We start from the raw sequence: 24,486 nt of genomic DNA, 5'->3' as shown, positions 1-24,486 counted from the left end.
CTGAGTTTTCATCAAAATCATTATAAATGATAAAGCAGGAAGCCTAAATATACCAGTCCAAGAGAAAAGGCTGCAATTATTGGATCTGAATTACTGAAAAACTCGAAAGTCAGAATATTCTGACAGGATACATTACAGAGACCAAATAGCAACACTGACATCAAATTACTCAGTTTGCTGGTTTTGGCTGGGACAGGATTAATTTTCTTCACAGTAGCTAGTACAGGGCTATCTTTTGGATTTGTGCTGAAAACAGTGTTGATAATACAGGGATGTTTTCATTACTGCTGAACAGGGCTTACACAGAGTCAAGGCCTTTTCTGCTTCTCATGCCACCCGACCAGCGAGTAGGCTGGGGGTGTACAAGAAGCTGGGAGGGGACTCAGCTGGGACAGCTGACCCCAACTGACCAAAGGGATATCCCAAACCATACGACATCATGCTCAGCATATAAAGCTGGGGGAAGAAGGAAGGGGAGGAGGTTTGGAGTCATGGCCTTTGTCTTCCCAAGTAACCATTACGTGTGATGGAGCCCTGCATTCCTGGAGATGGCTGAACACCTGCTTGCTGATGCAAGGGGGGAATGAATTCCTTGTTTTGCTTGGCTTGTGTGCACAGCTTTTGCTTTACCTGTAAAACTGTCTTTATCTCAACTCATGAGTTTTCTCACTTTTAGTCTTCTGATTCTCTCCCTCATCCCACCGTGGAGGGAGGGAGTGAGTGGCTGTGTGGTGCTTAGTTGCTGGTTGGAGTTAAGCTACGACAGTTAGTTATTGGGCCAAAGCTATCAAATTCCTTCCCTTCCCAACCTAAGAACAAACAGTAAGATATTCTCTCTTACAAAGGAGGCACAACGAAGCATAAAGCATCAGCAGGAAAAAATGGACAGATAAATGGCAGGAGATAGTATACAACTTGCTAAATTCTTTCAGATATTGCTGAACGAAAAAAATCCAGTAGGAACAGATGACCACTTCTACACCACAGCAGGCCAGAGGTGGCTCAAATAAGAGAGGTCTACCACTACTTAAAATCTAAATAAATAGAATAATAAGAAAATTTTAAAAAGCAAGTCAAATACAGAATTGTCATTGCAGAATCTCCCAGGATGGGAGAAAAAAAGATTTATCATAATTTGGGATTATCATCTGGCTGTAATGCAACTGCTGCAAACATGGTAATCTGACTGAATCTAAATATGTAAAGATAAAGCCTCCTAAGACTAGTGATATTCAACTGTCACTGTGGCACAGTAAAGCCCACGATGAAACTTGACCCCTACTGACATTAAATAAATAAAAGGTGTCAGAGTTACCAGCTACAGTGAGCATAAAACTGGATTGCTGGTGGATTAAACCAGGATAACATTGCCCTTATAAAAGTATAATTACATTGTGCTCAAATATTACCAGAAATATAACACAAAATAGTCAAAAAAGCTCCAACAGGAAAGGTTGTAAAGCTACCTAAAGTCACCTAACTGGGCTTGACGGAGGAAGGGGTCTCCAGAAAAAAAACAATTCTTCAAAGATTAAGGTCATCTGATTTAACAGTATGCATACAAGTACAAATTGAAGATTTTAAAGGCTCATGAGTTAAGAGCTGAACAATATTTATTTTGATCATGCTATGGCAATGGACAAAATTTGGAAATAGAAACAAATCTCTTATCTCCTTGTTCAGGGAGTTATTTGAGCAACCTGGATAGAAAGGGTTTCTTCCTCACCTGTCCACAACCTGCTTCTGGCCACTGTCACCGCTCCTGCTGTAACTCCTAGAGAGCAAGAGAAGAGACAGCAGCAAGCTGAAAGGATCAAGCAGCTTTTCTTAACTTGTTACAGCTTTTGGCCTTCCCCTCCCAAGCAGGGGCGGATACTTCTCTGCCACATGCAGAATCAGAGAAATCATGTTGAACTATTTCAAGGTCGACAAAGGTCAGCTCCCACAACTATGAAAGTTGTGGGTTTCCTGTCATGCAAGGCCTTGGTCCGAAAAAGACACAAGCATGGGTATAAGTCTGCAAATGAACACAGCCTTGCTAATTTCATCTTAGTATCATGGTATATGCTGATCACTAAACCACTGTGAGATCTCTCTCAAAGGCTTCAGTTCAGAAATACACTTATTTGCTTCTTCATTTATATGAATTCTTTTTTTGATGGGAAACAGTCACGATATTGCTTTGCTTGTCTGAATGCAGATTTCTGCTTGGGAATCACTGAAAAGCCAAAGAAAATTTTATAGTCAGAAAGTAAGGTTACTCAAGGAAATTGCTAGTTTGCATTAGTCCAGTAAAAATACAGAGCTAAAAGTCCCATGTGAATAACTGCCAGCTCTTAGAATGATGCTGTTCAAGATAGGATAAACTTCTGCCACCGTAACTCTGCGTATTAGGTGACTGCAATTGTTTCCCACTGATATACACTAAAAACATGCAGCATATACTGGACTTCCTATTTCAGTACAACAGTAATGCTCATTATTCCTTGATGATTTTGTGTCATGAATTACTGATTTTATCATCTAGTGTAACTTCTTCCCCCCTATTAAGTATGTATTTCTGATTGTATCCATGTGAGATACATTAGTTAAGCATTTTCATTAATATATCTGTGCTTAGGAAAACTTTTTTGTGTTACAATACTCAGTCAGTAAAGCTTCAATTCATCAAAGCGCTTAAGCCTGCACCTAACTCCAAATATGCACATAATCCCATTGACTTTAATGGGACTGCTTACTTGCTTACTTAGGCATGTGTTTAAGAATCAAGGCCCATGTAAGCATATAATTGTGCTCGTTGGCCTAGACCCAAGCCCTTAAAAAAGGAAATAAGCAGAATGGAGAACAAATGTTCAGTAAAGCTGTAAGAAGACACAGCAGCTTTCTAGGGAAAATGCACAACATCAAAACTAATTTGTTTAACTATCTTTACAGAAAATTCTAACAATCAATCAGAGTTAACTGGGAATCCAGTGATTGAATTCCACCAAGATATTTTCAAACCTAAATTGAGCATTTTTAAGTACACTTATTCAATAAAGGTGTTGGAAATCATAACTAAAAGAAAAGCTAATACTAGTGCATACAAGCATTTTCTTCACGTGTGTTTATGCTGCTTCACACAACTTATCCAGTTAGTAACATAATTGTCAAATGCTGCTCAGCACTGATACTTCTCCCTCTTTTTATGGGCTGAACTTCATTTAAAATATTTTTGGAACGATGTATGTTAAGTCTAAATTTGGAATATAATTGCAACTAGGTGCACTAATAATCAAGAATTCAGTCCTGCACCTTCACCTTCTACAAAAATTCAGTGCCTCTCTGGGTTTTATTCAATGGAGAGCTTTACAAATCCTTATGTGTATGAACTGTTTGCATAAATTTTGTCAAAAAATTGAAATACTTTTGTAATGCTAGATGCTGTGATGAATAACAAAGCAACATGTGGAGTCACGCAGTCCTATGTCCTCGTTATCAGGTAATCTCTTAAGAGTTGCATAGATTAGCCTCTGTTTTCCTGGACCAACAACTAAAAATTTACTACCACTTCTACTTAACTTTTTGATTGATTACAAGTTCTGTCTGCTCCACAAAAATGTAAAAAGTAAATAGTTTCAATCAATTAAAAAATAAGCACAATGCTTTTTGTTGTTTTTTAAAGAAAAAAAAGGTGTCAAACTAAAAGGCATTCCATTTGAGAATAATAATTTCATTTTAAAGCACTTGAAATAAAAGTAGTAAAAGGCTACCTTAAAAAACATACTGGATACTTGCAGTTACCTCCTCCTAGTACTCCTTAATGCCCCCAGAGTGAGGGCACATGCCCAAGATGTGGAAATTCCAAGATCTAGCAAGACTTAGCAAAATTTTCATCTGTGTTCGCAAGCAAATACAGCTGATCTGAATGTGGGATAATGCTCTGAATTCCTCAGTGTTTTCTGTGGGAGTTACTCAATGCTGAGTCAAAGAACAAGACAGACAAAGGTTCAACAGCCTGCAATGGATGCTTACCTGAAAGGTGGGACCCCAATCCAAGTAACAACCATAACTTCTACAGGAAGTGGAACAGCTGCCACAGTATTGTTAGGTAACACCATGCCCAGAGTATCAAGCAGCATGGTGACTGGGATAATTCTCAAAGCAATAGGATATAGCTCCAAACCCCACTGAATTTGATACAACATCAAAACTGGAAAACAATTCAACCACTTTTAAGGCTGGTAAGAAATAGAAGATGCTTCCAGAAAATACCCACTTTCAACATTTTCCAACAGAATTCCTTGAAACAATTGTAATAACAAAATAATCTAATTTGCATTTACTTGCAGTTTCGATGCTACAGACACTCAAAAGCTGCAATATTTTTTGCCAAAACAAGATATGCTATGAAATCTTACAGTGTTTCTCATTTCTAATCACAACCTCTCTCACTGGAATCTGCTTTATCACAGGAACATCAAAGCAATGTATTTGAGAAACTATAAGAGGTGCCTGGAAGACTCATCCAAGATAAGACCATTTTGCAGCTAATCCAGTCTAGAAAATGGAGCTATAAAAACTGCACAGAAGACAAAAGATATTACATTCCTTTTTTTAAAAAAAAAAAAAAAAAAAAAGCAAAATAACAATTCCTCCCACGTTAATGTGATGAAACTGCTACTACCAGGCCAGATTCGTTCTTGCCACTGCACTACAAGTTAAACACAGAAAAACCCGACAGCTGGAACATAATGCAAGTGGTGAAACCGAGGACTTTTGACTTCTTTCCCCTTGCATCACTGATATTCAAAAGAGAGTAGTGACAAAGCTAGCAGAAGCCACGAGTATATGAAGTGGCAATGATTTCATTTATATTATTAAGATTATTTGAAAATACATGAACAGTGAGATTTTTCTGAGACTGATGAGTCTTCCTCATACTTCCTAGCAAGCAGGGCAGATGAAGATAATATGGTTCTGATAAAAATGAAACCAAAAGCTTTCTGTTTAACAAGAAGGGAATAATTCTCCCTGTCTCTCTCAGAATGGAACTTAGACATTTGACAGTTCAAATGATTAAACACCTGACAGGTAAGATTTTTATACCTATTTATAAATGACTTACCAGAAAGTTTAACATGAGAGAACAACTCTACAGAAGACATTTTCTGAGAGATGTGCTCCCACGTTTCAGTTATAGTTTGCCCAGCAAAAGTGAACTGCGGGAGAAAATAAGTAAGATGAACCCATTTTTTAACAACGACTCATAGTTCAATAATAAGCCTGAAGCTTTTCTAAAGTACTGTTTTCACTGGCTGGTTGATATTGCAGTGCAGAATTTAAAACTAATGCAACTACAAAAACATAAGACTTTAAACTCCTAATACATTACATTCACAGAAAGTACATCATGGTTCCCTTGTACTGGCTCCTGAATAACACAGAAATCTACAGTGCTTTAAGTATCTGGTACAATTGAAAGGTTAAGCAACAGCAACTGGAAGCCCACATTTTAAAAAGCACTATACAGCAGACGTCAAGCATTTTGTAGTCCAGGAAGATCCAGTTAGTTAACACTGCTGTTCATGATCTACTTTTGGGCTGTTTTTATTGATTCTGTCCAGTATTTGGTCTTGTGAACTATCTTTATCAGGAGAAGTGACAAGGATAGTACAACATCCATGAAGTATACTTTCCACAGAGTTACTTTTAAAATCTAAGGCGACTATAGATCTGCAATGCATCTGTCAGATCATCTTCATGTTTTGTTAGTGATGGGAGAAACACAGCACAGTCGAGATAATACTTCCAGAAAATCAGATGCAACAAGCAATGGCATTTATATAGAAATTTTATTCAGAAAATTCTTACCTTTACCCTTTTTTAAAATATATAGATTTACTACTTCATTTATCACTGAAAGGGGGGCAGAAATCAAAAGAAGACTGGAATAAAAAATGAGCAATTAATACATATGAGGATCTATTTCATCCCATTTGATTTTGTAGCTGAAAACAACAATGATCTGAGCTGTATGGAAGGTGCAAGAATAATCATAACGTATTACTTGCAAAATAACAGATTTTTTTATGTCTTGCTCTCCTAGACAATAGAAATTTAAGCCTTGTAAGTGTATCACGGGGGGAAACAAACCTACAAAAGCAATTCCAAGCTCCAGTCTAGCCTTAGTAGCTGTACAAATTTATTAGTGTCCATAACAGAGGTGAATGACCTTGGAGCAGTCTAGCAATCCACTGCAAACATTCCAGAGTTCAGAAGTCACGTCCGTCACACTGTGACTTTGTGTTGGCAAAAGGGCTTAACAAACTTCAGGCACATAAGATAAACTGCATCTGTCACATACAGCCAACTCTAAACAAACAAACCTTGCAGTAGGGTTTTTTTGTTGTTGTTTTAATAAAATTCTATCGGCTGTAAAACAATATCCTTGTGCAGGTAGGATTTCCACAGGTCAAAGACTTTTCGGTCATGCCCCATTTCTTGAAATGTAAGCATAAACTGCAACAATCCCTTTAAAATGAAGGCTGAAAATGATAGGAGACATATACAATTATGACAACTATTTTTCAGTCTTAAAGAATACAGACATTTTAGGCTGCTTCCATGCAGGTCACTGTACCTATTCAGGGGTTTAAATGCTGGGTATTCAGATGCTATTATAGTTTCAATCATACATATTTCTTCCATTCAGTACAACAATAATCTGATGGAAAGAACATGATTCTTTATAATACTGAAGGGTTGCACAGGGCCACCTAAACCTGTTTTTACAGTTTTTAAAAGAAGTTGTTTCCTCCCTCTCAGCCAGCATTGAGATTAATATTTTAAAATTAAGCAGTCATCTGGCCCAAAACTTAGGGTCCAATTTGCCTGTGTTCATATTTTATTTCAGGAAGTGTAATCCCTCAAATCTCTCAATATTTCACATTCAGTCCTTCTCCAATTTTACTACTGAAGACACCTTAGGACACACTTTTCTCTACACTAACGGTTATGAGAATCTTAACTTGTGAAACAAGAGTATTTACTAACTGCATAAATGTGTGAGCTTTTATTTAAAAAAAAGTGGAAAAGATTAGTCAAGTTGTTCTTCAGCTTTAGCCACATACAGAGCTACAATAAAATAAGATTTGGTCTATCAACCAAACCCCAAAAAACATGTTCTGCAATGGCTAAGGTAAATTCAGACATACTGGTCTTTGTGTTTAAGTACTGAAAATTATCAAAACTCAAAAATACATTTCTACTTCACATAAAAACCATTAAAACACATTTCATTCACTAAACCAACCCTAGTAATAAAGCACAACAATACAAAGAAAGAACATCTATTTGAATTCAAAAATCCAAATTACCTTCAAAAAATAACAGAAGCCCTACCTGTACGTGCATGTGGTATAATTGGCTCGAATAGCCTGAAGAAAAGTGTTCAAAAAGACAAAAATGTAGAATTTTCACCTCAAGATGATTCAAGTGCTGATCAAAATAGCTTAATGTAGTCCCTCAAATACAAAAATATGCCTAAGCAATGCAGAATCATTCAAGTCAAACAGCACAAAAAGCAACAGAGGGGTGAGGCAGGCACAAAAACCTACATCCAAGCCACATACTCTTTGAATTCATGTAACACATACTAGATAGCAATGCTCTCACCAAAATTTCATGCATGTTTATTGCATTGAATTCAAAGGCTTATTTACTTATTTTTGCAGAATTACTGGTAGCTCCTAGAACTCTGTTTTCTCATAGAATGATAGTAACTAATGTCCTCTTCAGCAGAGAGGCATCCGCCACTCTAAAAATTTGCCCACTTCCAAAGAGGCTACTGAAAAGGAAACAATTCACCATTCACTGCATCCCAAAAGAAAAACAAAACAAAACAAGAAGATGCTAGTATTATCAGTTTGTTGCAATGAGCTTTCTTAATGAAGGGACAACTTCCTCAGGAGCAACAGAAAAGATCTCCTGAATCCTGATGGACCAGCTGGAGAAATTAGAGGTCCAAGCTATCTTTCTGACTCTTTCCAGAAGATCACCATCTCAACCTCCAGCATGGAAGTGTACTGAACTAATCCATTTTAGCCTAAAATAGCTTTCAGCAGCAATGAAATTGCTAAAAATTGCTCAATTTACTACTGAAGTTGTTAAGATGCAGGCCTGCGTTCTCTTCTGATAAATATATTTACTCAATTTTATCTCTATCAGCTACCGTTCTTCCTTAAGGGAACAGTATCAGTGCCCCTTGCTCATGTTGTTTTGGATCATAAAAACTGCTAGAAAAATTAAAAGAGCTACTCTGAAAGATGACATTTTTTCCAAAAGGTTAATTTCTTTTAGGAAAATTCATTTTCTAATATGAGTAAAATCAATGCTCCAGCTACAGCTAGTTACTGAAATCTAACGTTAATGCAGATGAACAGAGCTACAATAATCTTATAACCCTTCGTCCACAGCAAATGAAAGGTAAGCTGCATTATTTCTTACTTGACATGAATAGGCATCATAGTCACAGGTGGTTACTGCTTTTTTTGCTAATCTGCAATAACGTGGTCTTGCATCCAACCCCTAAAGTACTTCCACACCTTAGCACATACCATTTGAATTAAAGCCACGTTTTCATCAGGCTAGCTGTTTTACAGCACATGCATGTGAAACATACGTGCTTCCTTCTCATACTACCCAAGCTGTATAAGACTTCAAAGTCCTCCATTATCTCCTCTACAGAATTCTCTTTCTTACCTGGATCACTGCAGATCTATAGCAGAACAGTCTAGACTTGGTTCCACTCCCATTATCATCAGCAGAAGCATCAAGTAAGTTACAACTAGAGAACTGAAATTCTTCCTTTCGTCAAACTTTCCACCGTACTCAACTAGGTAAAACTGTGTGTGCTAAAGAAAACAAATCAGTGATACGGCTATGCTGTAAAACAATCCTTCTAATTGTAATCATATGTCAAGAACGCTGTTGAGGAAGAAGCATCTGCTCTGGAAGAACATGTATTTAATACTATATCAGAAACTTAGTCCGCTTCAAAAACTTCATACTGAGCAATTCTTTCACCTTGCATTTTATAAAATATCACCAATGCACACTTGAAACATCTACATAAATTCATTAGACTTGTGTGTGAAGGTTCGCATCTTTCTACAGAAAACAGCTTGGGATACAGGGAGTAAGCATGGACAGTAAGGGAAAGTAAGTGCCTCCATCACAGAAAAGTTAGGGACTAGAGGGCTGATTTTACTCATAACTAGTTTCTGAAGTCGCTCACATGTACTTTGCATATATTTTTCATATTTACATCAGAACCAAATGCACATTCCTGCTTCTGTCATCATAGTTCCTTGTGTGTTCATGAACTTGAGAAGAATAAGCCAGACTACATGTAAATAGCATCAACAGCCCAGTATCAGTAACTAAGAAGTCTCTGACATTTCTGATTTCTGTACTGTCAACACAACATCGTGGCACATGACAGTTATTGAAATTATAGGCATAGCTCTAACATGGAAAGGGAAAGGCAATGTTTGTAAAAACATTTTATATTTTATAGAAGAAAACAGGTTTTGTTTCAAAATCATCTTCCCCTGCTATGAGATACATACATACTTATGTTTCTAATTTCCACTACACAAGGTTTGTTAAAACTACACACAAGCCAAACTATACTAAAATACTGCCAGTGAACTGTTACGACTGCTTGACTGTGGGCAAACAACTTTAACCTTGGCTAAGCTTTCATTTCATGGAATGTACTTATATGCCAGGTTAAGCTGCCTCAAACTACAAAGCTAACAATGTCATGTGGCAGACATTATTGATACATTTAAATGCACCATAATTTAAAAAGAAAATCTATCAAGTTTAATGCATGTACTCAAGTAGGTTTTTACAAGAGGCTTTGAACAGATCAGGTGTCACTATTTGCTACTAGGAGGAGACAGGAAGTTATTCACAAGCATTTTGATGACTTCTCCATTGAGGAAGGTATAAATACTCTTGTTCAAAGATACCATTTATTGTCACAATTTCAGGAAATTGGATTATCTAATCATCAGCAACAACATAGCATATTCCTGTCACTGCAGAGAAGCTGTGGCCATAAAAAGGATTAAAGATGTCGATCTTATGTAATAACATCACATTTCTTCTGTTTTGTTCAAGTTTTGCCCCTATTTCTGCCAATGTGAAAAACCTGTTTTTACAATAATAAAATGTTTAGGGCCCCAAAATAGGTCACAGACTTACAAATCAATAGAATTTTTAATAAGGGTTTGAACTCACCTCACTGGTTTTGTGAAGTCTGAGCCGTTAACTGTATGATCTAGTTAGTTTTTTACTTCCCTCAGCAACCATGGAAGCTGGAAATTTACATTACTTTAAATTAAAACCTAAATTATCATACATTCATGTGACTCCAGTCTGTAGGACTTCAGGAAAAGTGAAATATCATGGCACCTGGGGGCGGGAGCCAGAAAGAACTGTCAATATTGAGATTCCAATTTCACTGAGAAGCCAGAAGAAAGTCTGGCCAATTTCAGGTTCTGTTAAAAATTCAATTTCAACCAAGTTTGAACAAGCTCATTTTGATCTAGCTGTACATCATTTTACAATCTCTGATCTAATCTTATTAAATTTCACAAACTGAGGTGGTACCAGATGACATCCACAATTCTTTTTTATTTTGAACTTTTCAGAAAAGCTCAAAACCCTTAAGGGAAAATTTAACCAGTGTGAAATTTAAACTGAAGGGAACTCTGCATAGACTCCTGTGAAACTAAACTGTATCTTATAAACATGAGCTTTTGCATCAAAATTGCACTGCAACAGGGATCTGAATCCATACTAGCCCTTAGGAGCAAACAACCAGCCACTCTACATAGACCGGTGACTTCATCTCTCCATTAGATACTGGTAAGGCTTGAACTTTCCTGCTTTTCAAGTGTCTCTTCTTTTACACATACATTACTGCAAATTTAATATCTTTGTGTTTCTAACATGGTAGTGCCTTTTTCATGGCTTTAACACAATAAGACAACACTTCAAGCATGTTTTAAGACAGAACAGCTCTTTAACTATTTGTTCTGGGTGCACCTATATATGTATGTGCAAGTGTCTGCATAAAAAGAAAAATACACGCACACACAGAACTGTTTACACGTACCTTCCTCCCAAGGATTTATTTATTCATGCGACAAATTTGCCCAACCCAGTCTATCAAAATTGTAATTTTTGTTTGAAGTGCCTAAAAACATACTGGACCCCTTCCAGGCTCTAAAGTAATATTATAATGTAGTAAATGAAAACAAAGCCTAAATACTTAATTTCCTGCAGACTAGATTTCCAAGATTGCTGTTCCAGTTTCCTGATTAAATAATAGGTATTTTGGAATATTCTGTTACAGTTCTTATTAGCATTTTCAATTTGCTCCAAAATATGATCATAACATAATTAAGCATTCAGTTACTATTTGGCTTCTTAGTAAAAAAATAGCTTAGGTCAGACTACACTGCACTGTCATCACTTTCTAAAAATTCTTCTACTTTCATTAAGACCTCTGGGTTATTCTCTCCTGACAGTTTATTATAATTTCTTAGTAGTTTTCTAGTTAACAACAACAAAAAAATCCTACAGTGCTCAAATTGTAAAGTTTCTGAAATGACTGAATTCTAATAAAATTTTCATCTTATCACTAAGTTTATCACTAGTAACAGTAATTAAAATACACCCGAAATTAACCTGTCACTAGTTGGTATATTAGTATTATAAACCAAAAGATGAACAAACCTTTAGCAATAAATGTACTTTCATATTGTATTTCTATGAACTCTGACTTGAGGATGAGCTCTGAAATATCACTCGTCAACCGCATAATTGCTAACACTGCACTAGCACAAAGGAGGTGCAGCCGCAAACAAGCACAGGGTTATCCAACTGCAAACAGAAAGAAAGCCGATCTCTAGACCATGCACATCACAGGAGACAGCATGGATTCAAACTGACAGAGAAAGCAACAACAACAAAAAATCAAATGAAAATGAAATACTAATTCCATTTACCGCTGCAATGATTGTTTTAGCGCTCATCTCATAAATCCTCACACACGCAAGCCTTTATTTTTCCCCCGCAAATGTTCATAGTCTCCCTCCTACATTATGACCCCCATCTACCATGTGAACATTTCAAACTGCTAATAAGCTGTCTCTAGCATACATACGTTGCCTTTTCTTTTTCTTATTTGTAGCAACTTATAGTAGTCTTATGCACATTCCAACCCCACTGCAGGTTAAACTCTACTACAGACACTCAGCAAGCAAGCAGAGAAGGTACACAATCAAATGAGAATTCTCAAAACATATATCATACCATATCATGCCTGCTCTAATACTGTACAACTAAGTCTTCTTCCCCCCACTTTTTCCTGTATTTATCATGACAAAATCATTTGTGGTTGTTTACAGTGGCAATCTTCTAGTATAAACATTACCAGACAACAATAATTTCAAGAACACAGTTTCTTCATTTTTATTTTTGTGCATGACATAACACACACCCTGCAGTGAGAAAGTTCCCCCATCCAGTATTTCCCTGGGACAATGGCACAAAACTGGTGCAGCTGAATCCTGAATTGACTGATGTATCACAGCCTTTACTAACATAAATACAACATATAGAGAATAAGCCAAAATACCACTAAGTCTACCAGGGGACTACTGATTGTCTAGTTTTAGGCATCTAATCAAGGTGCCAGGATCTCTTTATATACTCTACAGAGAGGAATCTATAAGCCCTTTTTGAGAATCCTAACCTAACCACCACAATGCGATGCTAAAAGTCAAATAGCTTGAACATTTCCAAGTTCTGATCTCTAGCACAAGAAACACAATCCAGTCAATTAACAGAGAAAAATTTCGTAACTAAAACCACAGAGTAGCAGGTTTTTTATGTTATCATTTATAATTTAGGAAGAATTGCAAAATTTTCATCCATGTTCTAAACAGGAGAACAAGAATGAGTATCTATACAGTCAGTCCGCTCCTTAACAACCTTCTCCCCATTGCTTGCTTTTCCAGGTGTTAAACAGATCCCTTACATCTGAGTTTCAGAACGTTATTTCTGCTGCAGCTCTCTGTTTCTTTGCAATAAAATCTAAATTACTTTGTTTCCTTTTGCTATTTAACCTCAGAAGAGGGTCTTTCACTAGCTACATGATTCTTTTACAATTGCTTTCCTATCTCCCTCGAATGAGTTTCAACTGGTTGAAATTTCTTGTAATTTTTTTTTCTTTGACCTGCTGTGATGTAACAGAAACCAGATTTGGTTCTCTTGGTTACTTAAAAGGCATTAACTATAAATTAGTGATTCCTGTTTAAGAGACATCACATAAAGCACGTCCACCTCTACCACGGTACAGAGTACACAGTTCTTCACCAGTTTGCCTCTTTTGTGAATGCAGTAACATGCTGCAACCTATCTTACTGCAGGCTATCATAGCTTGTTTTGTTAGAATACATTCATGAATATCATGGAAAGGGACTGAGAAAAAGGAATAGTTTTGAGATCACATGTATTTTGTATTTTTATCCATACTCCATTTTTCTTGTCTACACTTCATTTCCACATCATGGCAGAAAACCAGTAATTCGGAAGCAGAACCAGTGAACAAGAGCTCAAGTTTGTTTATGAAAAACCACGTGAAGGGACTGGTGTGTTACTGAATGTTTCTTAATAAACACTCTCTGCATCCTTTGATAGTAGTATATTACTATATTACAGGACTTGATCTTGTTTCTTTAAAAGCATGTTAAGTGCAGAACATGACTCTACTGGGAGGATTACTAAATTGCATGCACTACTGTTTGTACTGTGAACTCAACACAATCCAGTTCATCTCACTTCCTATGGAGCAGATGGTCCCAGTTGCAGACCTCAGAAAGACACTTAAAATTACTATCAACAGCTTCAAGCAAAAAGAGAAACTAAACAAGAAAGTCAAAACTAAAAGGATTCTCATTAAAAAAAAGACACTACACTAAAATGCTGGAAAAAAGCTCTAAAAGATAGGAACAGAAAAAAAAAATGAGTGGCAGGGAATTATAGAGGTTGGTTTACTCTTCAGCTGCCTTGGAGAGTCAAAGACTAGAGTATATACTCAATGCTAGACCCAGAGAAAAGTCAGCAGCGCCCAAGAGTGATTATTTGATTATTCCAACCTAGGGAACACTGCCAGATTAATAAACAAACCTGACTTCGCTTGCGGTCTGATATATATCAATCTATTTAATCAGGGAAAAAAACAAGGCCCAACAACATACAATGTTTTTATTTTCTATTCCATTAGTATCCCCAGAATTCTTGAAAACTTTAATTATTTATTTTGGATAAAGCTGCTTCAGATAGGCACCTTACACATTACTGACTACATTTGACAGGAGAACAAACAGAGATAGAGCGGAGCATAGAGATAATCAGAATTTGGATTAGCCGTTCTATGTCGCACTTCAGCATCTATTTTTGATTGAAACTGAAGTAAAGCAAACATTTTCAAAGTAATATGCTATGCAGAATTATTTAAAAGCAGTTAAAAACCATTTTAGAATGAAGACAATCTGTAAAACAATTTTAGGTTTGTTTGGATTTTGTATGTTTTGGGTTCTGTTTCCAAATTTTACAGTTTTAACTTCATTTTATTTTTATATAATTGCCTAATGCTACAGTAGTAAGATATCATTGGTAGTTCTAGTATTTTATTTTTTAAATCTTTGGAGTTACACAAGGAAGCTGTTTCCTCTTTGCCGTTTAAGAAAATTAGCTACATAATTTGAATTAAAAGCAGGAATATATTTCATACCATTATAAGCATCAGTTAACCTTAATTATACCTTCTATTGATATGCTATGGAACTTGAAAGGGTAAATAAAATTTTACAAAGCATTTACTTTTCTGAATTCTGCTTAGGACATTTTTCAAGATTGAGATTTTACCTCAGGTATTCGACACTGGAATTTTTTTATCACTGAAGAAAAAAAGTCTGTTTAATCCGGGTTTTTCTAGCATAAGTACTTTATTTTTCTTTTTCCCAGCAGCTATGGTGAAAACATTTTAACATACAGTGATAACATTTTTCTCCAGTACTTAGAGCTGTAAGCCAAATTTTAATGTTATTGAACTACGTTGTGTCTTTTCACAAGTTTCTTGTCAGGCTTTAGTTCAACAGAACAATGAAATCTATCTTCGGGGTTCCAAGTTCTGGAGAAAAAAAAAGGTTATATACACAATTTTGACATGTAGATCTTATATAAATTCACTCTCATTAAATTAAATTTATTAAAAATTTTCATGGGTTTTGTTCCATACCTATACTGCGTTAACACAAACTGAATCAAGAATAGTTTGTTCCCCCCGTAACTGGCTTAAAACTAGGGGAAAAACCCCCAAAACACAGCAGTAGCATAAATGTTGTATTATGAGCTGGATAAATATGTTTAATGACATTTTAAGTAATATCTGATCCTGACAACATCTGTATTACTGGGTTATTTATCATGAGACTAGAGAGTGCAGTAATAGATTCAGATAGCAGCTTCATGGAAGAGCGAGGACCTGCATCCTTTGGATTATGAGGTCTTTCTCAGGACAAGAGGCTGACAGACGAAAGAAGAACAAATATACTGATCTAGCGCTTACTGATTTTGTTTGAGCTTAACCGACTTTAATGCTTTCCTATCATCAGATTTTACATCAGTTTTAGCTCAGTTCAAAGATACTAAAGTTATCCTTTCAGCATCTTTTACATGCAGTCATTGCTCCTGGTGTGTATCAGAAATATCAGAATATCAGAAATATCAGAAGCAACTTAAATTAGGTCATGGCCAAAGATCCTATGCCAAAAAAAATTTTAGTGTCGCTTTATAAATGGAGGAAGGCATAAAGACTTTCTAGACAGTGAGTGCGGTCAAGAAACCCTACAGAAGCTCACTTAGTCTCTGTAAAACATTTAACAGAAAACTATGCAAAGAAAGGGAAGTAGTGGCAAAAGGAGTTATTTCTTAGCTCCCAGGAACCCGTTTGTTCCATTAACACCTTATTAATGCCAGGCAGGTGTTTCCCAATGCAATGCTTGGCATCAGCAAGTCATTATGAAGACAAATAATGAAGAGTTCTATTTCCAACAGCCAAGAAACAATAATGATATATATGAAAAGGCAGAGAGAAGAGTACATTCTATTTTAACTATAGTTTTTCACTTTCGTGATATATTTTATAGATCAACCATTTTTCCTTGAATGAAAAAGCCTCCAACAGATGCTCCATACACAGTACGAGCAAACCTAATAAAGATCTGGCAAAACGCTGACTTTTTGCATCTTTGAATGCATCCTACCTACTCCTTGAAAAGGTCTTGAGCTCAGAGCACAGCGTCCTCAGCTACTATTGATAGAAACCAAACAAAAAATAAGAAAAAAAAAATCAAGCCTTGAATATTAACAAACTAGAGATTTGATTTTCATTTGATTCTGAAATGCAATTCAGCATCTGAACGTGATTAGGCTCCACAACCTAGTTCTCCACTTCCATAGAGCATATCCTGTGTGCAATCATATCCTGGGCAAAGCCTTGGTCACAACATGCAACTTCTTAACACGGTGGTTCCCATGGTAAAAACAACGTAATTCATTATTTCAAGGCCCACTTTTAGGATGAGGTCAAATAACTAGAACAGTTCATTACATTGGTCCTCCTCAAATGCAAACAATGCTTGACACCAATCTTCACTCACCTTTGTGCTAGTTAGGCTAATATCAAAGTACTGATGGTCAGAGCATGCCACTGAGGCACAGAACAATGTTTCATTTGGTACAGTTTCTCGAGCTGCCTTCAAAGTCTTCCTATCTCAAGACATACAGCTTTACGAAGCTCCTGTGCAGTTAAGAATACACCTTCCTCTTCTGAACAAGCAAGGAAGATGAACAAGCAACCACAAACATTTTCTGTAATTCAGCTGAAGGATGGATATAGATATCCATGTGACCTTGCTTCTGCTATATTAACCCAGGTATTAGCTTCTTCCTTGCATTATTACTGATAAAAATGAACACCATAATGCTTAAGGAACAAGTAGAAGAGCTTCACAGAAGCTAGCACTATACAGAGCACTTGCTCAGAAAAACCTATGAATAGAAAAGGACAGAGAAAGGAGAAGTCTGGCTCCAACTTTAAGAAAGCACACACACAAAACAACCAAATCCACCCCAGACCCTTTTTTTCAGTGTAAGCAATCAACATACACAACTAAGTTAAGATTGCTACAGAAAACAGATTCTTCTCCCTTACAAGAACAACCATAGGACTAATCTATATTCCAACATATGAGTTATGAGAATAACCCTGACTTATGGAAAGTACACAGTTATCATTCTGATCTGTTACTCTGATCCTACAGTCATTGAGAGTTTCCTAACTTAAAACAATAATGCTACCTATAGTTCTGCTACCTGGACACTACTGCATGTTAGCAGAGTTCCAAATGGGAGCTCCTTGCTTAATCATGTTTTTCTCATCAAGATTTAGCATGCTTGATTATGCTTCCTACAGCTGACTTAAGTTACCTCGCTATAATGTTTGCAAGGATTTCAACATCTGATGCTTTTTAAAGGCAAATAATATCTCTACTGCCAGTCATTTTGCTACTGAAGTTACTCACTGTGTGCATTTTAAAACTGCTCAGATATTTCCAATTAACTTCAGAAGTTAACTGGAGATGAAAATAAACTACAATGCAAGAGAAAGTGTAATATAAAAATCAGAAGAGAGAAAATAGCTGCAGGTACCTTTAAAAGATATCTACAGTTCCCACCTAAATGAAGTTTTATGTGATATGCTAAATAATACTTTTGTAAAGTGCGCCACTGCGTGGTAACTAACGCCTCTGCAAAACCAATTTGCTTCACATCTCGCAAATAACCTTTTTTCTGTCTCCAAAACTACAAGTCAGTGCTCACACCTGCTCAAGCATTGGAAAAGTCTTCTAGCAACAGTGTCCTAGATGCATGCAAAAACCGTATGCAACATGCTTCCCTATAGGTATATTTCGCAAACTATGGTTGAGGCCAAAATTACTAAGAGCATTCTTTCCTCATACCTTGCTCTATTTATTAAAACTTCCTAAATATTATCATAGAATCATAGAATGGTTTGGGTTGGAAGGGACCTTAAAGATCATCTAGTTCCAACCCCCCTGCTGCAGGCAGGGACACCCTCCACTAGACCACGTTGCCCAAAGCCCCATCCAGCCTGGTCTTAAACACTTCCAGGGATGGGGCCTCCACAACCTCTTTGGACAACCTGTTCCAGTGCCTCACCACTCTCACAGTAAAGAATGTCTTTCTAACATCTAATCTAAATCAACCCTCCTTCAGCTGAAACTCATTACCCCTTGTCCTGTCACTACACTCCCTGATAAACAGTCCCTCAACAGTCCCTATTCTACTTGCATTTTTCTTCTAAACTTAAAAGTTACTGAGCAGGATCATCCCTGGCTCCAGAAGAAATAAAAGGATACACTGATTTAAAACAAGCAGAAAAAATATTTCAAAACAAGAAAACACACACTTCTGGCTAGAGCCCCATTCATAGGCATTATTTAACTTAACAGCACTGTGAAAACTTAAAGTTAGGAGAAGGGTAGCAATGCATTAAAACAAATTACTCATATGCAGTAATTCTGAAACATACTCAAAGCATATATATTAGCAATAACCAGCTGTGGCACTAAATAATTTTGAAACAACAAAAGTGGAACTCAACAGGACTGCCAATGAAAAAGTTCGTTCACTTTCCAAGATTCATCACAAAGTACATTGTTCAAACGTGCAGAAAAACAATTTTACACTGAAATAATAAAACTGATTATCAACATAATTTTTATACTACTTTCTTCTGCATAGGTAGAATATCACCCCGTTCTTCCTATTTTACCTATTTTATTTTTAAATTATTTGATTTAAAAAGGTTACATTTCATTAGAATTCAGAGTCTAGTCTACACCAGGAAGTACAATCATTTCAATTATGACTGAGCTTTTTTGGTAGTATTTACATAATTATACATGCCAGTTATTGCAATGTCACAGACAAATAAGAAAGTGCAAAAACAATAAACAAATTAGGATATTCATCATAAGACCATACTAAGTTTTGTTAAAGGACTACGCCTGAAAAATGAGCTTTTACATGTCACCTCTTGTGCTGGACAATTTACCCAGTTTTTACTTCCAACTCTGGGGGCCAGCTGAACAAAGTAACAGCAAACAGTGAAAAAAGACACTCTCTGGAAGTAAGGAGATGGTTACTGGGACATTGTTCAGAGGTACTCAGAAATACACTGTTGTTCTAACCTTCATGCATGATACTGTAATGGCCACAACAACCAGGCTTTAAAAAGGACTTTTGTACATACTACTGTGTTTAAAATCTTCTCTTATGCTACAGTTTATCTTTGCTGATAACATTAAGCAATAATTCAGTTTTAAAAGGCTATTCTATCTAACATTGGTTAACAACTCAAAATGGAGAGAATTGATGTATTAAACATTCTAGGTTTAAAGTTAAGACAAAACTTCTCTTTAATGTATTTTCAGTGTTAACAGGTGTGACTGCATTTTAGATATTGAGAACTTCTAAGTGTGGTTGCCTTACATAATGTGTTAAATTGTTAAAAAGTGAGAAATACCTTACTTCATACGTTTAATTTTTATTTCAGATGAAGGTAAACCTGTCTCTACTATATTCTTTATTCTGCTTCTAAGTAATTTTTAATAGCAAAATTTTCCATCTTTTGTTTCTAAGAATAAGGTAAACTGAAAATACTAACAAGAAACAATGGTCCTGGGAACAAAACAAATAATTTTTTAACACAAGCATATTATTGGTCTGGTAATTTAGCAAAATGTCCAACAGAGGGTGATAGAGACCATAAATTTGTTAGACGCTTCACTTAAATTATCTGACTTAAAAAAAAAAATAAATAATGTGCAGTTAAGGAAGAGCTACCTACTACAAAGATTTGAACAACCTTCATTACTCAAGAAACATTTTCAGTTAACTGTAAATGCTGACAACTTCTAAGAAAAATATTCTCTTAAACACCTTGCAGTACAAAATTTAAATTATTTGATTCTCCAATTATTACATCCTTCAGCTACAACTATGTTCACTCTAAAGCGTATAATATCACTGTTAAGTACAATTATTTTATGTATTTTAATTGTTTTGCTGCCTATGCAAGTGGGATACAAAGTTTCAGAGTCCAAGGATATAGGCAACACATGCAACTTAATATTCATTTCTGTATCAGGTTTATTCATCCTTAAATCATAAGGAATATGATATTTTACAAATGGAACAGATAAAAAAGGAACAAGATAAGTAGTTTTAATAGAGATGAATCTATCCTGAAAGATAAAGTACTTTTAAGAAGAACAATGAAGCCTATCTCCTCCAACATAACATTATCAACTTCCCTCAAATGCAAACATGCTATTGACTATTTAGAGGTAAAGTTTCACCAAAGATGTAGCACTGACTTTGTAAGCTTGAACCATGGAAATCACTGAAAAAATAACTGAGTCAATAATGACAGTGCTTCAAAGCACCATGAAGCTGTAATACTGTATTTTCCTTCAGTTGGACATAGGTATCTCTGAATACTCCCTCAAACACTAACTCAAAACTTTGAAACAAAGACAAGTAGAGTGTGGTTTACACACACACACAAAATCTCAACGTAACTACTGCATGGTTGAACAGGTGACATCCACCTTAACATTTTACTGAGGCTGCAAGTAACGAATAAGGAATGAATTGCTACAGATCAAAAGAACTAATCCCAAGCTGGAAAATGTCCAAATTCAGTTCCTCTTCAGAAGGAAAAACCAAACCTTTTAATAGTCTAGCTAGATGTGTCTCCCAACACCTCCAATGTTCAGCCTTCAGCACAAGTGCAGTTAATACTACAAGGACTCTGTCAACTCCCTTAACTTCTCCCAGCTCACACACTCATTCTACTCTGCAGTGGTGAGAACCATTACAAAGCGCACAGAATACAAAGTGCCTTTACCTGCTTTATCTTGGCTTTCTCATGGTAATTTATTGTTTGTAAGGCACTGAGCACCAGTACAGAACTGGTTCTATTTAACTCTTGAAGAATGATAGACTACGTCACTGAGCATTAAGCAAGCATTCCTCAGGAACAGTTTAAACAGACATCAAGATTTTTATTTTTAGGTCTATTTTCAACACCACAGGAAAAAAGAAAGGGGAAAAAACCAAACCCAAACCAAAAATGCAATATGGGGAATTTCAATCAAATGTGAGGAAAAAGATTCCACCATGATGTTGCTCAAACAGGTTCAAAACTCAACCTGGAAAAGGCCATAATAGCTATCTGATACCACAGGCCCTGTTCTGAGTAGGGTGTTGAACTATGTGACCTTCCCAGGTACCTTACAACCTAAATTATTCTACAATTCTATGAATCCCAAGTTACGTATTCACAGTAAGCATTCACAACCTGTTATTCACTTACATGCAGCTTCGCGAAGTGGCACTCTACACAGGCAGTGGGTGATTTTCAGAATTCAGAACCCTTTCCTACTGTACTGCCGAACACTGCCTTTCCTTTCTGTCCCAGACCTCCAATACAAATGTACAAGTACACACTTTTGCAATTGCACAGTACTGGGAAAATGCAACAGCTGGTATACTAAAATCTATTTTTCAGTTTTCTGAGTCATAGATCAAACTGTAATTAAATTTCTGGCCCTTTCTGAATCGGTTTGAGATCAAGGAAAGCTTTAAAGAATAATCAACTTCACACAGATCTATCATCTACAAAGGAAATTTAAAGCTATGGCTTTACTTGCACTAAGAAATACAGAACAGAAACACATATGGCATTGTCCAGATGTGCACAAGTAAGAAGAATCTGGACATGCAGAGGAAAAGGTTGTACTCGTAAGTGATTTCCTCTGGCAAACCAACTATTTAAACTGAACTTGACCTTTCACTGTTTGAGTTCATGAGTCACATCTGACCCACTACTACTTCTTTCACCAACACATATGCAAAACACCAGCCAAGCGCCAAATGCCCCTTGCTAGGAATTTATTTCTTTCACTAACCTTACCTGAAAGATTACAAACTTTTTTTTTTCTAAACACCATAACATTTTCTTTAAATTGCTACCATCTTGCAGGAAGCAGTGTATTAATTCATTACAAAGGGAATCTACTCTACACAGCAAACTGCAAAAAGTCAACACAGTAGCTCCTTCTGAACCCTTGAAAAATAACCATTCGCTCAATTATTTTCTAAGAGAACATCACTGCTGAGTAAATGGGCAGCCAGTAAGACCTGACCCTTAAAAATGGCAAACATGGACCAATCAGAAAAGTTAAACTAACCCCAGCTAAAAAGCAATCAAATAAACACATAAATTAATAAATCATTATGTTGCAGAATGAAAAAAATACTCCACTCGAAAGGGGAATCAAAGAAAAATTTTATATTTCTTTCTTATTTAAGCTTCCAATGTTTTGGTTCTTTCATAGAATCTCTTCTATAGAAAGCTAATTATGTGGAAAATGCTCACTGGAAGTCACCTTAATTGTGGCCAGAACACCTTCTGGATCCAGCCTTTCAACATTCCATAGTCTGTTCTCAGTAGACAGAAACATTAGTTAAGAAATAAAACCTGTAATAATAAAAGTTAGGGTTTTTTCACACCTACTTAAAAAAAAAAAAAAAAGAGAAGTTCAAGACACCATTTCACAGGTACAGTTGTATCAACATCTTACAGAACTTAAATATGGCATAGATATTCTACAGGCAGACTTGCTAGAGATAGTTAGCCTTACCTTGCACTGCCCTGCCACACAGATTGAAGTTCCATTTTGGTCACAGGGTGTCCCATCTATCACCTTTTCAGCTTGTCTCACATAGAATCGGTAGCCTATCGCACGGCAATTCAGCTCACACTTCTGACTTCCCTTCACTGTGGAAAGAGACAAAAGTCCCCATTATGAAGACCACAGCAGTAATTTTAAAAAGGAAAAGCCCATTCAACTAAGGTTTGAAAGGAAGAAACGAACAGGCAAACTGAATGCAATGTGAATGACTACATCAAATGAATGGCAATGAACAAACCAAATCCAAGGTAAGCATTCCCACATACCTTATGAAAATTTAAATAGTATCTCAGTTATTTATGACAGCTATTTTCCTAAATGATCAAGAGTATTTTTAGTTTTATAAAAATTTTGTCAAATTTAGTCTTCTTAAAGCATAACGTTACGAAATTTCATAACACATAAGCGTCAGCAAAATTACACTGTAATTAGAAATATGTGCATCAAATTAGGCTCAGATATAGTCACCAGTCAGTTCACATCAAAGAAGCATACCAACATTTAGTACTAAGAAACACATAAAACAAGCTAAATGCAAATTTTTTAAAAATCCATTATTTTTTCCTCTTCATTTTGACAAGATGCGCTTTAGTGACTATTCCTTAGCTCCAGAGAAAATTGAGAACAACTCTTTGATTATTAAAAATATATAAAACACATCATTATTCAAAATCTCATGATCTCTGTTGACATGCAAGAACCAGAAGGAAATCACTCCATTGAATTCTGGGCAAAAGGAACACAGAGGACAGTTACATTCTCCTGTGAAAGTCTGTTACTTAAACAGATACAGCCTAACACTCCACATATCTTATGGTATCAAGTTTGTTAACACACTTGTGTAGTCTATTTCAAATCATCTGTCATGTTGAAGCTACACGCAGTTCATTACCCCTATTTGTCAACTGAAATAACAACACCTTCTGTTTCTTTCCAACCAAGAGTAGCACTGTTACACAGTTGCTGTGAGGTACAAACAGAATTCCTTTTTCTTTTCACAATACTTTCCTTGCTGCCATAATAAAAAAACTAAAATTCCCTTGACCTCACCAAGCTTCAGCTCATACCCTATGACGTAACTGAAACTCACTATTTAATCTATCAAAGGAAATGCTATGCACCATGGTTAGCTGCTAAAATACGGTATTCCCAGGATTTTCCACTTAAGTGTATTTTTGAATCTTCAGCTAAGACATAACAAATAGCCAAAATAAATACATGCAATTATTTAAAATATATATTTAACATCTCTTTTCTGTAAGAGTAAAAAACTTTGAGCTCAACTTAAGTCCCCCTCCATGCAGACACAGGATTAGTGCGGACTAATTCTGAAATTTGGATCTTAGATTTCCCCTCACACAGCTATTTAATTGCAACTTGTATACGTCATCTATTGTGTCTGGCAATCTTTTGATAAAATCCTCAAAAACCTCTACTAATTTTACATGAGGTCAAAAATCTGTTTACCTAGTTCCCTTTTTGCAGAAGGTATGCATGCCATGCTCAACTAGGT

General features: G+C 36.1%; 1 protein-coding gene across 2 annotated transcripts in view; it reads right to left on the bottom strand.

The window, feature by feature from the left end:
- Positions 1-24,486, bottom strand: part of THSD4 (thrombospondin type 1 domain containing 4) — a 354,361-nt gene that overhangs the window by 160,178 nt on the left and 169,697 nt on the right. For both annotated transcript variants that reach the window (XM_054836973.1, XM_054836972.1), the window contains exon 7: positions 22,923-23,059. In XM_054836973.1, the coding sequence (XP_054692948.1) occupies positions 22,923-23,059 (137 nt within the window). The remainder of the gene's footprint in view (positions 1-22,922; positions 23,060-24,486) is intronic.

This window comes from Grus americana, chromosome 10 (assembly GCF_028858705.1).
Source record: "Grus americana isolate bGruAme1 chromosome 10, bGruAme1.mat, whole genome shotgun sequence".
NCBI classification, from domain to species: Eukaryota; Metazoa; Chordata; class Aves; order Gruiformes; family Gruidae; genus Grus; species Grus americana.
Note: the sequence above shows the minus strand (reverse complement) of the source record. Positions and strands in the feature narration are given on the sequence as shown.